The 14,490-nt window shown below is 35.3% G+C and overlaps 1 protein-coding gene across 1 annotated transcript; it reads left to right on the top strand.

Annotated features, from left to right (window-relative positions):
• The first annotated feature begins 6,484 nt into the window (after nt 1-6,484).
• Nucleotides 6,485-13,972, top strand: LOC128219272 (uncharacterized). Its single transcript, XM_052927084.1, has 10 exons — nt 6,485-6,517; nt 6,662-7,469; nt 7,807-7,941; nt 8,120-8,354; nt 8,757-8,874; nt 9,560-9,715; nt 11,031-11,216; nt 11,401-11,504; nt 12,078-12,217; nt 13,099-13,972. The coding sequence occupies exons 1-10, from the start codon at nt 6,485-6,487 to the stop codon at nt 13,542-13,544; spliced, it is 2,361 nt and encodes a 786-aa protein (XP_052783044.1). The 3' UTR covers nt 13,545-13,972.
• Nucleotides 13,973-14,490: the final 518 nt, after the last annotated feature.

Genomic DNA, 14,490 nt, shown 5'->3' with positions numbered 1-14,490 from the left:
CCATTGACAGTAAACTCATTACAGACCAAAGATGGCAGTTAACTCAATAAATCATGAATATTAATGAACTCTTTTCCCTGAAAATGCTATTTGATGAGGTGCTCACATATTTCTATGTTTTTTCGCGACTTCATGGCAATGAATGGTTAAAACCGATTTTCTTTAACTATGCGAAACACCTTGATCGATCAATAATATGTTTAGGGAAGGTTTCCAATTTTAAATCTAGGACAAATATATTCATTTATTTTATTGAAAACAAATGTGGACCATGGTCTATATATTTTTGAAACCATAGAGTAAATTGGTAGAAGAATGGTAGAACATATGAATGCTCAATCACTTGTTTTAATAAGGAAAATCATAATTGCAATAAAAGTCATTTGTAATTTTATTTTATAACATGATTACTAGATGCATTTCGTTGTTGATGCCCCTAGAGCTGGCACGTCAATGAAAAAAGTTGGACAAGAAATAGAGTTGCTATGGCAATGGAAATAATGAGGATATGTCATTAAGTCAGAACAAATCACTTAAGATTATGAAAACATTGTTAGTGGCGAGAGAATATTGTGGAGATTAAGAAGGTCGTTGGACAAATGTGATGACAAGGCTTATCAGACAGGAACTATATTGTATTGCTAGCATTACTCATTAACATTTAATATTTTAAAAAATACCTCCACTTGAAACTCTTCAATTTTGATGCTTTTGCCCATGTTGTTAATCACAGGACTACAAATTTCAAACACTATTTTTTTTTTTTTAAAATGAGACGCTAAAACATTTAGATTTTTTTGGCAAAATATTCCCAAAAGGTTAAAGTTAATTACTAATAAAGAACAGGTCATGAATATTTGTTGTAAAACGGTTATGTTCCAATTCAAAACAGTATGTTAAAATTGTCATACCATATCGCTATTTCAGTACAGTTTGAATATATTTGTTAATGATGTAATGAATTATGTCATGTATGTATCATTTCTGAATACAAATATATTACGTGTTAATCTGATATCAAATTTTTACCAAAATGATGAAAAATAAAAGAATTAAAGGATTTTTCTTGTCTCTCGGGTGATGTATCTTTTTAAATCTGAAATGGGGGTAGGGTAATTTAAGTTTAGATAAAATTGTTATTTGACGGTAAAAATCATTTTGTTTATGAGTCGAGGAAATGATACACATTTAGAAATTATCAAGCGGATCATAGTTTAAAATGGTGCCCATTAGGGTCGTACTACCTGAGTGATACCTGCAGAATAGGTTTGACCACCATTACTACAGATGTTTATAGCAGAACAGACGACAAAGTATTTGTAATGTAATGTCATTTTTGAAATAGATGAGCAAAATGTCTTCATTTTCAAATTTAGAAATGATATTTATTGTTTGTATCTTAACACAATATACGCTTCTCCGAATTTTTGAAACAAACAACAACAAACAGTCTAAAAGAGCATATGAACAAGAAACGTCTTAATCTTGACGTCATTGTCGTCGGCTAACAAACACTTAATCAGGGCCACAACTCAAAAAAGTTCAAGACTTTCAAGTCAAACGTTGGTACACAAGCTGCCAGAGACAATTCACATAATACAAATAGTTGTAGACTTCATGCCTTAGGCTAGAAGATGTATGTGCTATGAACTTCCTGTGAATATGTCATTTAATTCTATAAAACCATCGCATACCCACTTCGGTTGCTTCTAAATCTCTCAAGAAAAGCTGATCGTTTCCTGAACGCCCATTCGTGCGGCTTATCGTCTTACCAAACACGTACAAAAATGATCAAGATATGTTCTGAGACTCATTGTATGTATCCGTTCCTGTTTTTAATGGTAAATCAGAAATAGGAAGTAGTCATGTGACGGTTCGTTCTTTATCACATCTGAGAGTGTCAAATGCCGCAATAACTTGCGTTTGCATCATTAGCAGATGCAGAGCTCAGAACGGGAAATATTCATATTAATGATTAAAAAACCAATGAATGTTACGGAAATACAAAACGAATTAATAGACACACTTTTCACTGGAAGCTTTAAACATATTCTAGCAGTATTGATTTCTAGTATTGCAGCCTAAAACAAACAGAGGACCGATTTTACAGTACTTTAAATTAACAATGTGGTTAACGTCATCGTTGTTAACTTTAAAATCCTTATTGCTCTGGTTTTTTAATGGGAACAGTTCTGATCTGTTGTATTTCTGACACGATTTTAGACAGCTGTTTCAGCTGTACCGGTTAATATTTTTCATAGTTTATTCGGAAGGCGATTTCGTTAAATAATGTCATCCGTTCCATGGATGACTACCAACCTTATGTCATTAACCGATGTAAAAATTCCCAGATGTCTGACAACCTTGTGTCATTAACCGATGTAAAAATTCCCAGATGTCTGACAACCTTATGTCATTAACCGATGTAAAAATTCCCAGATGTCTGACAACCTTGTGTCATTTACCAATGGTGATGTCCGACAACCTTGTGTCATTTACCAATGGTGATGTCCGACAACCTTGTGTCATTTACCAATGGTGATGTCTGACAACCTTGTGTCATTTACCAATGGTGATGTCCGACAACCTTGTGTCATTTACCAATGGTGATGTCCGACAACCTTGTGTCAATTACCGATGATGATGTCCAACAACCTTGTGTCAATTTCCGATGGTGATGTCCAATAACCTTGTGTCAGTTACCGATGGTGATGTCCATCAACCTTGTGTCAATTACCGATGATGATGTCCAACAACCTTGTGTCAATTACCGATGATGATGTCCAACAACCTTGTGTCAATTTCCGATGTTGATGTCCAACAACCTTGTGTCAATTACCGATGATGATGTCCAACAACCTTGTGTCAGTTACCGATGATGATGTCCGAGAGCCTTGTGTCAATTTCCGATGTTGATGTCCAGCAATCTTGTGTCAATTACCGATGTTGATGTCCTACAAACTTGTGTCATTTACCGATGGTGATGTCCGACAGCCTTGTGTCATTTACCGATGGTGATGTCTGACAACCTTGTGTCAATTACCGATGTTGATGTCCGACAACCTTGTGTCAATTACCGATGTTGATGTCCTACAACCTTGTGTCAATTACCGATGTTGATGTCCTACAAACTTGTGTCAATTACCGATGTTGATGTCCTACAAACTTGTGTCAATTACCGATGTTGATGTCCTACAAACTTGTGTCATTTACCGATGTTGATGTCTGGCAACCTTGTGTCAATTACCGATGTTGATGTCCTACAACCTTGTGTCAATTACCGATGTTGATGTCCGACAGCCTTGTGTCATTTACCGATGGTGATGTCTGACAACCTTGTGTCAATTTCCGATGTTGATGTCCAGCAACCTTGTGTCAATTACCGATGTTGATGTCCTACAACCTTGTGTCAATTACCGATGTTGATGTCCTACAACCTTGTGTCAATTACCGATGTTGATGTCCTACAAACTTGTGTCATTTACCGATGGTGATGTCCGACAGCCTTGTGTCATTTACCGATGGTGATGTCTGACAACCTTGTGTCAATTTCCGATGTTGATGTCCAGCAACCTTGTGTCAATTACCGATGTTGATGTCCTACAACCTTGTGTCAATTACCGATGTTGATGTCCTACAAACTTGTGTCAATTACCGATGTTGATGTCCTACAATCTTGTGTCAATTACCGATGTTGATGTCCTACAAACTTGTGTCATTTACCGATGTTGATGTCTGGCAACCTTGTGTAAATTACCGATGTTGATGTCCAATAACCTTGTGTAAATTACCGATGGTATTTTTTAACTTTAAAACAGATGGATGGTAATGAAAGTCGATGTGAAGGTATCTTATGCGAAGAGCAAGCTTTGGATTGCTTTTGAGGGGGTTGGGGTCAAGGCCATGGTCACTGTTACTTTAAATAGAAAAATTGTTTCCGCACAACAACTTGAGTATAAGATTCTTAACTTGAGTAATTTTCAGTTAATTCTCTTTTTGATTAAATTATAAATAAAGGCCCATTTCGAGAAATTAATTAACTATAATTACTGATTGCCCATATGAAAAAAAACCTCGTTTCGTCGCATTGCGTTTTTTCTGGTTTATACTTGAATTGTAAATTTGAGATTTTCTGACATAACTGCAGTAATTCACAGCTATTTTATGCTTGATTGTTGCTAGGAGTGACCCCTTTGATAAATCTGAAAACTTATTTTTGGTCCAAAAACAGGACTTATTACTATATATATATAATGTATCAACTGATAGTATTTCCTTTCAAACGCATATAACATATATGCCTAAAATGTGTTGTACATTGATTCATAAAGCTTCACAAGATATTGCCTAAAAATACATTTGGTTCGGGTTACCCGAACATAACATTAACATAACATAACATTGTGTTTATTGTAATATAAGGCCACCAGCCCAGAATACATGTAACAAATTGTAGTATTTAGTACGTCAAATATGAACTATATTGGATATTTACAAAACATGTTTTATGCTGTTGCTCAAATCAAGCATATCAAAGTAATGGTCATATACAAATATATGTAAACATATAACCACACACACACCTACCTATACATTTACGAAAGAGGCCCCGACCCTACCGTTTTTATTTTCAGTTATAAATAATGTTCAAATGTCTGTTTTAATATACCCCTTAATATAACATAAACACCATTTTCCAATGATGACAATAATATTCTTCTTACATAAGGCCTAATATTTATATTAAAAAAAAACCACCTACCCTACCTGTTTTTGAAAATGATGTCACCCTAACCAAACCATTTTCTTTGGCCTATGCACAGTTTTACCCTGTTCTATTGACTCTAGCAAATGTATTAAACCATATATGTATGAATGCTTATTGCACTAAAAGCATAAATATAAATACATATACAGCTTTTATCCGGGATAAATTAGTGTTGACCACCACAAAATATCACGTCTATTGATGGAAAGCCATACACATGTACCATAGTCTGCCAGAGTTAATTATCTAAAGTTAAGCTAAAACATGGATGTGTTATTAGTACTTCAGCTAGGCCTAAATTGCAGGGTGGGGCACCCCGCTGACTTTTTTCTGGCACCCTGCTGCCTTTTTACTTCATCCTGCTGTGCCCTCTTGTTTGACAGAGTCAAATTTCAAGAATAAGTATAAAATGATAAATATAAATAATTTAGACACTAAAGTAAAGATAATAGCTAAGGTCGTCATAATAAACTTTACGTTTTGAAATTTATAGTTACAACACAAACTCAATTGAACATTGGACTTTGCAAGTATCCAATTAAAGCTCATTCAATGCGCATCAAAATGCCCTTTCTGACCTTTCTACCCTGCCCTTTTCAAATCTTGGCTGGAGCACTCAGTTAAATTGCGGAATAATTTTCTAAAACTATTTAAATGATTTTTATTTAGATTTTCCAAAACGAAACCTATCGAAACCTATACATGTACAAGGAAGCATCAATCTCAGTTGGAGATCACTGTTTACAGATGTCAAAAGGCTTGACTTAGATGTTAATCTGCATGAATGTTTGTTGCCATAGTAATGCTATCATTTCCCCTGAGATGTTAATCTACATGAATGTTTGTTGCCATAGTAATGCTATCATTTCCCCTGAGATGTTAATCTGCATGAATGTTTGTTGCCATAGTAATGCTATCATTTCCCCTGAGATGTTAATCTGCATGAATGTTTGTTGCCATAGTAATGTTATCATTTCCCCTGAGATGTTAATCTGCATGAATGTTTGTTGCCATAGTAATGCTATCATTTCCCCTGAGATGTTAATCTGCATGAATGTTTGTTGCCATAGTAATGTTATCATTTCCCCTGCAAAGCAAAACAATTTTATTTGTCTAGCATATTGAGTCATATGAAGGATAAACCATCAATCTCAGTTGGAGATCACAGTTTACAGATGCTGGAAGGCTTGACTATATGGTTGTTAATTAAACAGACATGAATGTTTGTTGTGAAACTTAATGGTAGCCTTTCTCCTGCAAAACAAAACCAGGTGGCATCAATTTATTTGTTCAGCACAATGAGTCATAGAAATGATAAACAATCAATCTCAGCGGGAGATCACTGTTTACTGACGTCTTAAGTTAAGGTTTGACTTGGTTTTTGTTCAAACTGACATGAATGTTTGTTGCGAAACGTATCGTTTTCCATTCACCTGCTAATCAAAACCAGGAGAGAAAACAAAAAAATGGACAGTTTGATGTAACGTTGAGTCATACTTATGTAATACGCATCATTCGCAAGTTGGAGATCACTTCACAGTTTTCCTAATCACCATTGGAAGGGAAAAATGCAATGGAACCAAAACATGGAGCTTTGTTCTATTCTAAACCTTTTCATTATGATGTTTTTGATAAATATTATCAATGTCATGTGATATTTTTTAGGATCATGAACATATAACATAGTTTAGGTTTTATTCAGAAACACAGTGAGCCATGGTAGTGGTCATCGAAATGCAAGTCAAGATTGTATAATACAGTCATGCTGGAATTCCGACTTTTATCATTTTGCTTAACGTTTCCTTTAATAGCATTACTAGCATCTAAAATTACACATGAGAAACTTTTTTGTCATAAAACTACCCAAATGTTCCAATTTTTTGATTATTTTAGAGCCTCTACGCTAAAGTAAACGAAATAGCATGGCCTAAAGAACATTCTACTGAAAATATTGACGTTGGAGATGATGGAAGTGTCTGCGTTACGTCAAATGATGAGTTCGGTAGTGTGGTACTTTCTCCACATCGGACAGACTTCACAGTCTGCTACCTCTCAGCACTTAGCCGAGAGCGAATCAAAGAAAAGAATCAAAATCATAGGAAAGCTAACAGTAGGCAGCACTTCAAAAAGGATGGGCATCATAAAAACGAACAAATGCATGGAGAGTCAAGTGCACGAGATACAAGTGAACGTGGAGATAACAGAATACATATATTTGAAAAAATGCGCGAAGACTCCAAAACACCGGAGTACACAAAGATAGCAGAAAATGACACTTCAGTTGGACTAAACTTGTCGCCAATAACACAGGCGAGCTGTGTGGACAGTCCTGGGGGTATAAGTAACGCAAGTGGAAGTCCATTTTCAATTCATACTTCGGGCGAAAATTGCAATGCCAAATTTAGGCCTTTTTCAACACCTACAGAAGGGCTGGATGCCAAAGAAAATGGCAGTTATAATAATAATGCTGAAGGCAGTTTTCTTGGAGAAACATATGGAAAAAAGCCTGTTGATTTTACTCAAGATATACAAAGCCAGCATCATTATTTTAAACCAATCGCAGTTTGCAAATCAGAAATGAAAGCTTCTCATGATTGTGGGGACGTTGGCAGAGCATGTTTGGAACAAGAAGAGACAACGTTAGCCACAAAATGTGAGGATGAAATTTGTGGTGGTATTAGTTCCTGTTCAAGCCAAGAAGGTAAATTGTACCAAACATGGTTAGTTTAATGTTAAAATTTCGGCATTTGAAAGATAGATGTGGAGTGGGATTATTCCTCTAACTGTTAGGCCATAAAAAGATTCACCTTTGCGTCATAAGACAGGGGATTGTTTTTATATTTTTTATTCTAATCCATATATAATTTTGTTGTGTTACGTGTTCGTGTTAAACACTGTGATACAATATTGGCAGTGTGTGTCGCATTACCATAATGTATCACTAAGCCTTTCATTAGTGTCATCCATTTACAGCCTTTTCGTGTATAAAAAGTGTTGTACCAATCTTTTTTAACGTAAACATTGTTGTATAACCATAGGGGATAGTCAAACCCAAGTTAGATACACTTGGTTGACGAGGCACATGTCTTGTGATGAATGCCACTCCAGTTTTGGTCACGTGGTGAAACTTGCAAAAGAGGCAGCTGAGACTGGAATAGTTGTGGACATGAAAGGTAAACATCAATGCGTTGTACATGTATGTAATGAGTATTTTGTCTTGTTTTTTAATGTCGCTTAATAATAGTATTTGTGGTGAATGAGCTGATTCTATGAATTTCTTCGATGTTTTGGACATTCTATATATCAACCCTTTGTGTCATACTATCCAATGCATAGTGTTACTTACTTCAGGTTCAAAGAAAACGGAAAAGAAATCAACAAATATCTCATCATTGAGACAAATAAATAAGAAACACTGCATAATGTCACCAGTGCCTTCCTCGCTACCTTTAGTTTGCCCAGGACAACACCTGCACAAACTCTTTGGAAATAATATTTATGATGATGGCAAAAACCCTGTTGAAGATCCAACAACTTTTTCTTTTGGCCGATTGAAGGTCTTGCTTATCGATGGTGTAATATTCAGGTACAACTGGTTTATTTTCACATCTACACCTACATGACATTTTTGGCAAACAATTTTATTTCGATTTAAATTGTAAATTGTATACATACATATAGGAACATCTGACATGACAGCCTTTCCTCATTTGAATATTCATAACCATTTAACAAATTAAAACGTGTAGGGCATATTAATGGACAGTGTGCATGCACTATGATTTAAGAGTTTCTTTTGTGACTCTAATTAATTTCAGAGAACAGACTAAGTCCATTTTAGCCTCATGATTATACGCATGTGACATAGTTAAATGATACGACACTAGCATGATATATTGTTCAATATTTTATAATTTGCACTGGGTACATTATATCTCTATAGACATATTGCATGATTACTTAACATTGTATGGTGTCATTGTTTCAGAATTGTAAGACTGCAGTCAATGAAATGTATTGAGGTTTATCCAGGGGATGGTTCTGTGATTGCCTCTCAGGGCATGACCGGTCATTTCTTTCAACACATCATACCAATTGGAAACAAGGTTGATTCCTTTCATCTAATTGAGTTTTTTTAACACGAGATAGGGACAATGGTTTGCTTCTTGGTATCACGTTTATAGAAATTTGTCTAGTACATATCCGTTAAATTACGTATTGTCTTCTTTATAATTAAACACATCTTAAAGCTGCACTCTCACAGATTGAACGTTTTGACAACTTTTTTTATTTTATTTTTGTCTTGGAAACCAGTGACATAAGACTGCTGACAAAACTTAGATCGCAGATTTTTGTATTTAAGTTCGAAAATTTATGTTTTATGCATTTTTCTTAAAACCGTTAGCCATAAAACGTTAATTTTCGAACTGAAAATGAAAATCTGCGATTTGATCTTTTGTCTGCAATCTTTTATCAGTGGTTTGCAGAAACTTAGGCAAAACTTTGCTCTTTCCAAGCCAATAAAAAAATAAAAAAAAAATTAAAAACGGTAAATCTGTTAGAGAGCAGCTTTAGTATGCTTCCCGCAATGTTTGTTGCATAATTCACTACCCCGTGCGGCTAGACTTGCTATCAGTTAATTAATCTTTACGTGCCATATGAAGATGCTAACACTAGTTCAATACAAGTTCAAATATGTGAATGAATAGCTCTACAACATTTATATTTTTCTTGACATTTTTCGATACATGTGGAATGTTAAAATGTATGCATTTATAACACTGATTGTAGCTGGAAGAGCGTACATACTCGCTCAAATCTCCGCCCGGACAGGCAGTGGTTGGGGGTCATTCTATAAAAGGCCTGTTAAACAGAGCCAACCGCTTTCTTGCACATGTGAGACAGGAAGAAAACATGCCTTCCTCCCTAGGGCTATGCTGTTGGAAGGTTTGAGTTAATTTCCTCCTGCTTAGATTTTGTAATGTTTTATTAGTGTTGCTGCTTGTCTAAGCTTCGTAGACACTTCTTTGCTTATAAAGCTATTTTTGAGTCTAAAACTTGTGCTCTTTGAAACTCAACAAATTTGTATGATAAATATGTAATATTGTGCAGAACACATCTCATAAAAGCAAACTAGATAGTTTCAACACATGTCAACTCATTCTGACATCTGTCTTTTGTGCAGATGTTTATGCCTCATTTTTATTAGGGGGGGGGGGGCATATATATTTGCCCTTGTCCGCCCGTGCGTACGTCCGTAAGTATTATATAAATTAGAACTGGTAAGATCCTTTCCTGTGTCATGTAAGGCAATTGACAAGACTCTGAACCACCCCCAATATAAATATTCGTAACAGTTAAACCAATACAGAGATCAACTGGTCACTTGATGACCCTGAACAAGAAATGCACGTGTCAGGCGTGTAGCTGCTTATACGCGAGTACTCGGCTGAATCCACATGATTCTGACAAAAAATAAAACAAGCCAAAGTTGCAGTATGCGTCCTTGACTAGATGCTGTTATGATCCTTAAACTGTCAATTTTCCAGTACTAAATAAACATCCCAGAACGCCAAGATTGCGACAGATTGCACCATTGTTTTCCAAATTTTCGGGGGATGTGGGAGGGTGTGTGTGGGCATGCCCCCGTACTTCCCTAGCACAATTATGAATCGACATGAATATATAGACAATTTTGACCAATTTGCATGAAAGATAACACTGATTTCTAGTGTTTTACGACTCCAAACACCATATATATCGAGAAAGTTTTTCCTTGTGTGCGTAACATTAAACAACGTAAGAAAAAAGTAGCGTTTATTATTAGGAAAATAAAATTCAGTATTCGATAAAGTGTACACGGTGAACGAGTACAAACAATGCGGTGAAAATTAAAACAAAAATGGAGATCAAATTGATGCAGCATGTTCAGCCTATTTTTTTTGAAATCACAAATTATTCAGCTTCACAACCTGTACAACTGGAAAGTAGCCAATAGTCTGAGATGGTTTTATCATGCGTTGATTCACTGTCGTGTGGTTAAAAAAGAAGGATTGTTACACCGAGAAATCAATTTCGTTTTGGTTTAATTTGCCCTTATACATCTATTTTATTATCAAGAGCGGCTGTTATCCAGCGCCATTTCAAAACCATTAATGGAAAATAAGTTCTTTGAAATAACTATTTTGGGAGAAAACAGCAATGAATTGCACATGTTTTATTAAATTCTTACGAACCTTTTACAAATTCGGCTTGTTTTCAGCATGAAGATGTTATATTGACTGAACCAGGGACCACTACAACTCTTGAGGAATGTGAAATTCCGGGCTACGGTAAATTTACTGCTCGGTCGAATGGTGAAGTTAGAATTACATTTACGGACAGAACTTGTTTAGACATGGCTGCAGATTTTTCTTCTAAATTGGCCAAAAGACACGAAATAGAAAAAGTAAGTTATTTTTCTAGCAACGGATAAAACCGTTATAGTCTTGCGACATTGGAACCTTAAAGTATGTCATTATAACCAGAATAGAACAGAACTTTTATTAGGCATACACATTAATATGTTCGTAGTGATATGCATTATTATATACATTCACTAGTCATTACTAACTGTTTTACCATGATAACAGACATCCAAGGTATTGGTCGACAAGAAGCTTGGTGTATGCAGATTGCTGTTACCAAATGGCAATTATCAGATGATTAACGTAAATGATCCTCGCCAATACAAGCGGTAATTGTTCTGAAAATGAACTGTTAATTTGTCTTATTATGACGGAGCAAATTATTCTAGTTTCCTAAAACAGTTTGTCATTTTCTGCTGTTTAGCGAGCTTCCACATACTAGTTTTCCCCAGAGGATGAACGTTTGATATTTCAGCTGCACTCTCACAGATTGAACGTTTTGACAACTTTTTTTTTGTCTTGGAACGAGCCCATTTTTGCGAAAATCCATGGACGCTAGTCATATAAGACCGCTGAAAAAATTACAACGCAGATTTTTTTATAGTTAAGTTCAAAAATTGATGTTATATGCCTTTTTCTTAAACCGTTAGTAACGGTTTAAGCCATAAAACATTAATTTTCAAACTGAAAAATGAAATTCAACGATCTGATTTTTGTCAACAATCTTATATCATTGGCCTGCAGGTATTTACGCAAAAATTTGCTATTTCCAAGACAAAAAAATAAAAAAAGTGGTAAAAACGGTTTATCTTTGAGAGTGCAGCTTTATATACAAAGTGTTCTAAAATATACTTTTTTGCTTGCTTTTTGTCTTTACTGTTAATGTTCTTGTTGTTATTTAGGTACGTTTCACTTGCTTTAGAATGGATTGATTGGGTGAACAGCCCCTCTAAGGAGAGAGAACAGTTTTACAAAGACAGACCAGAGGCTGCATTAAAACAGTCCGTTGAAAAGGAGCTCCAAAAGATTCAGTGTTTCAATTGTATCCTTTTTAATAAAACCATCTTTTTAACTTTTCATGGTTAAGGATGCCCATCTGTAGCATCTGTGAATAAATGATGCAATCTGATTGGTCCCACGATCAAAGTTTATACTCGAGTAAAAAACATTGCATCACGAAGTGGTGAACACTATACACTTAAACATAAATTAGCGAAATATTAGAGATATACAATTAAAACTATTTTTTTTAATATCAAAGACATAAATCTGTTTTACTCATCAACATGTGTAATGGTGACGATTAACAAGCGACATCGCTAACACATGGAAATCGATTAACATAGAAAACAGTTGTGTTTCTAAAATCCAATAAAAATAAAACTTTCAATGCATATATATGAAAGAGCACACTTTAAAACACATTTTCCTTCAGCTATAATAAGCACGATAATACCATTGTTTCATTTCTTTAACCAACACTTACTAATTTGGTCAATTGAACATCAAAAACAAGCTCTTAATACAAATAATCGCCGAAATTTACACAGAACTTGTTTGTAGAATCTAATGTTCTTTAAAAGGAGTGGCATTTGGTGGTTACAATTAACCTTTAAGCACGATGATTTATGGTATAACCGCTCAAAGTTGTCTTGAAAATGTTTAAGTTAGGCGTAGGGATAGCATCGCTACACTGTCATCTTCAGTGACTCCATACTTCACAAGAAGGAAATGTATTTTACTCGAGAAATATATGCTTGATACCCGAGGTCAAATAGCGTAGCGTAGTTCGAATGTAGTTAGGAGTTGTCAGAACAGAATATATATTAGATATGAGTGTAACAAGCTCGCCGTCGTACAATTATAGCGGATATATTGATTTTTAACTTACTAGTAGTTTTAATGATCTTAACTTTCATTCAGACATAGTGGACAAAACTGTTTTGAAGTCGGATATGTTGGAAAACCCGAAAGGAGCTTCTTCGCAGTTTGTACCATCGAACAAACCAGGTCCTGGTATTCTTCGCAATACTGACCAGGTTCGAGCAAAAGAGAGCCGGGCAGGCAATTTTCCACCAAGAACAGTACAGATTCATTCCCCAAACGCAAGCCAAAGCAGTTCGATATCAACAGAAAGTTCCTCAAAGCATTCCTTGTTAGAAAAGCATATTCCATCGGCAGGGTATTCTGAAAGCGGTATGACAAACTCGGAAACATTCTTCCATAGGAATGTAAGACCTGTTCCTATTGGTCAAGACAATTCAGATAACAGAATGTCTGAGCTTGACGGGTTTAACTCTGTTCGACAAGCTTTGATGAAAACGTCAAACTTTATTAAGGACATTGATCATCTTTTGGACACAAAATGACATTTTATTGCCGTATTCATTGCGATTGAATATGCCAATAATGATTTTCACAGAAACAATGACCTCTTTTACACTCATATTTGTTAAATTGTAAAAAGTAAGGTCAAACCAATTGTGTTTTATGTTTAGAGCCAGGTTTCCACTTCCAAAACCTCGGTAGGGCAGAAAAGTACACCAATTTTCGCAAGGAAAATCACAATTATACATTTACATGTTCTTACATCCAGAAGTTTAACTTATGCTTTTATGATATTCTTCTGGACTCTTAGCAATATGTTGGTTGTTATTGCATTCTAGAAAAACTATGAACGTTGCTTAAACTTTATCATGGTAAATTAATGTTACGTTCTTCACCCGCTCAATGACGCTAAACATAGAACCAAATTGTCATGGCCTTTATATATTATATTATATTTAGAAGACACACATACTATTTATTAAAAGTTTGTAAGATAAGTTATATTGTGTTTGTCGGCAGATTGGCAACTAATATGAATTTGCACATATTTTATTGTTGTCACTGTCCGGTGTCAGTTTAGTTATAATATTTGTGGTTGTGAAGAAAAACGAAATGGCTTCTATCAGAGAACGAAATTTCCATGCTTACTGAGTGTGACACAATAGTCAATGGTCACAATATGTTTTTTTTTAACAAGTTCGCAAAGTTTCTACATTTTATTTACAAGAACACGATGGTGGAATTTTAAAACCAGATCTCAGCTCAGAAACAAATATCCGACTTCATAGCATGAAAGTCCGAACCAGACTCTCTGAGCTAAGAGCGATCGGCCCGCATCTCAATCCAACCTACGTCATATCCACGTGATCTCGCCTAGCTACCTTTGTAACATAGGTATTGCCCTAGGATTATGATCACGTGCATATGCAAGACCGCATTGTGTTACACTGAGGATTTCCTTACACAGAAATAGTAATGATGTTATTT

This window comes from Mya arenaria, chromosome 15 (assembly GCF_026914265.1).
Source record: "Mya arenaria isolate MELC-2E11 chromosome 15, ASM2691426v1".
NCBI lineage: Eukaryota > Metazoa > Mollusca > Bivalvia > Myida > Myidae > Mya > Mya arenaria.
The sequence above is the reverse complement of the archived record's forward strand: the minus strand, read 5'-3'. Positions and strand labels throughout refer to the sequence as shown.

Coding starts and splice junctions, on each gene's coding strand:
- LOC128219272 (XM_052927084.1), top strand. CDS start 6,485: ATGGTAGTGGTCATCGAAATGCAAGTCAAGATT. Junction 7,470..7,806: donor TTCCTGTTCAAGCCAAGAAG/GTAAATTGTACC, acceptor GTATAACCATAG/GGGATAGTCAAACCCAAGTT. Junction 11,217..11,400: donor AAAGACACGAAATAGAAAAA/GTAAGTTATTTT, acceptor CCATGATAACAG/ACATCCAAGGTATTGGTCGA.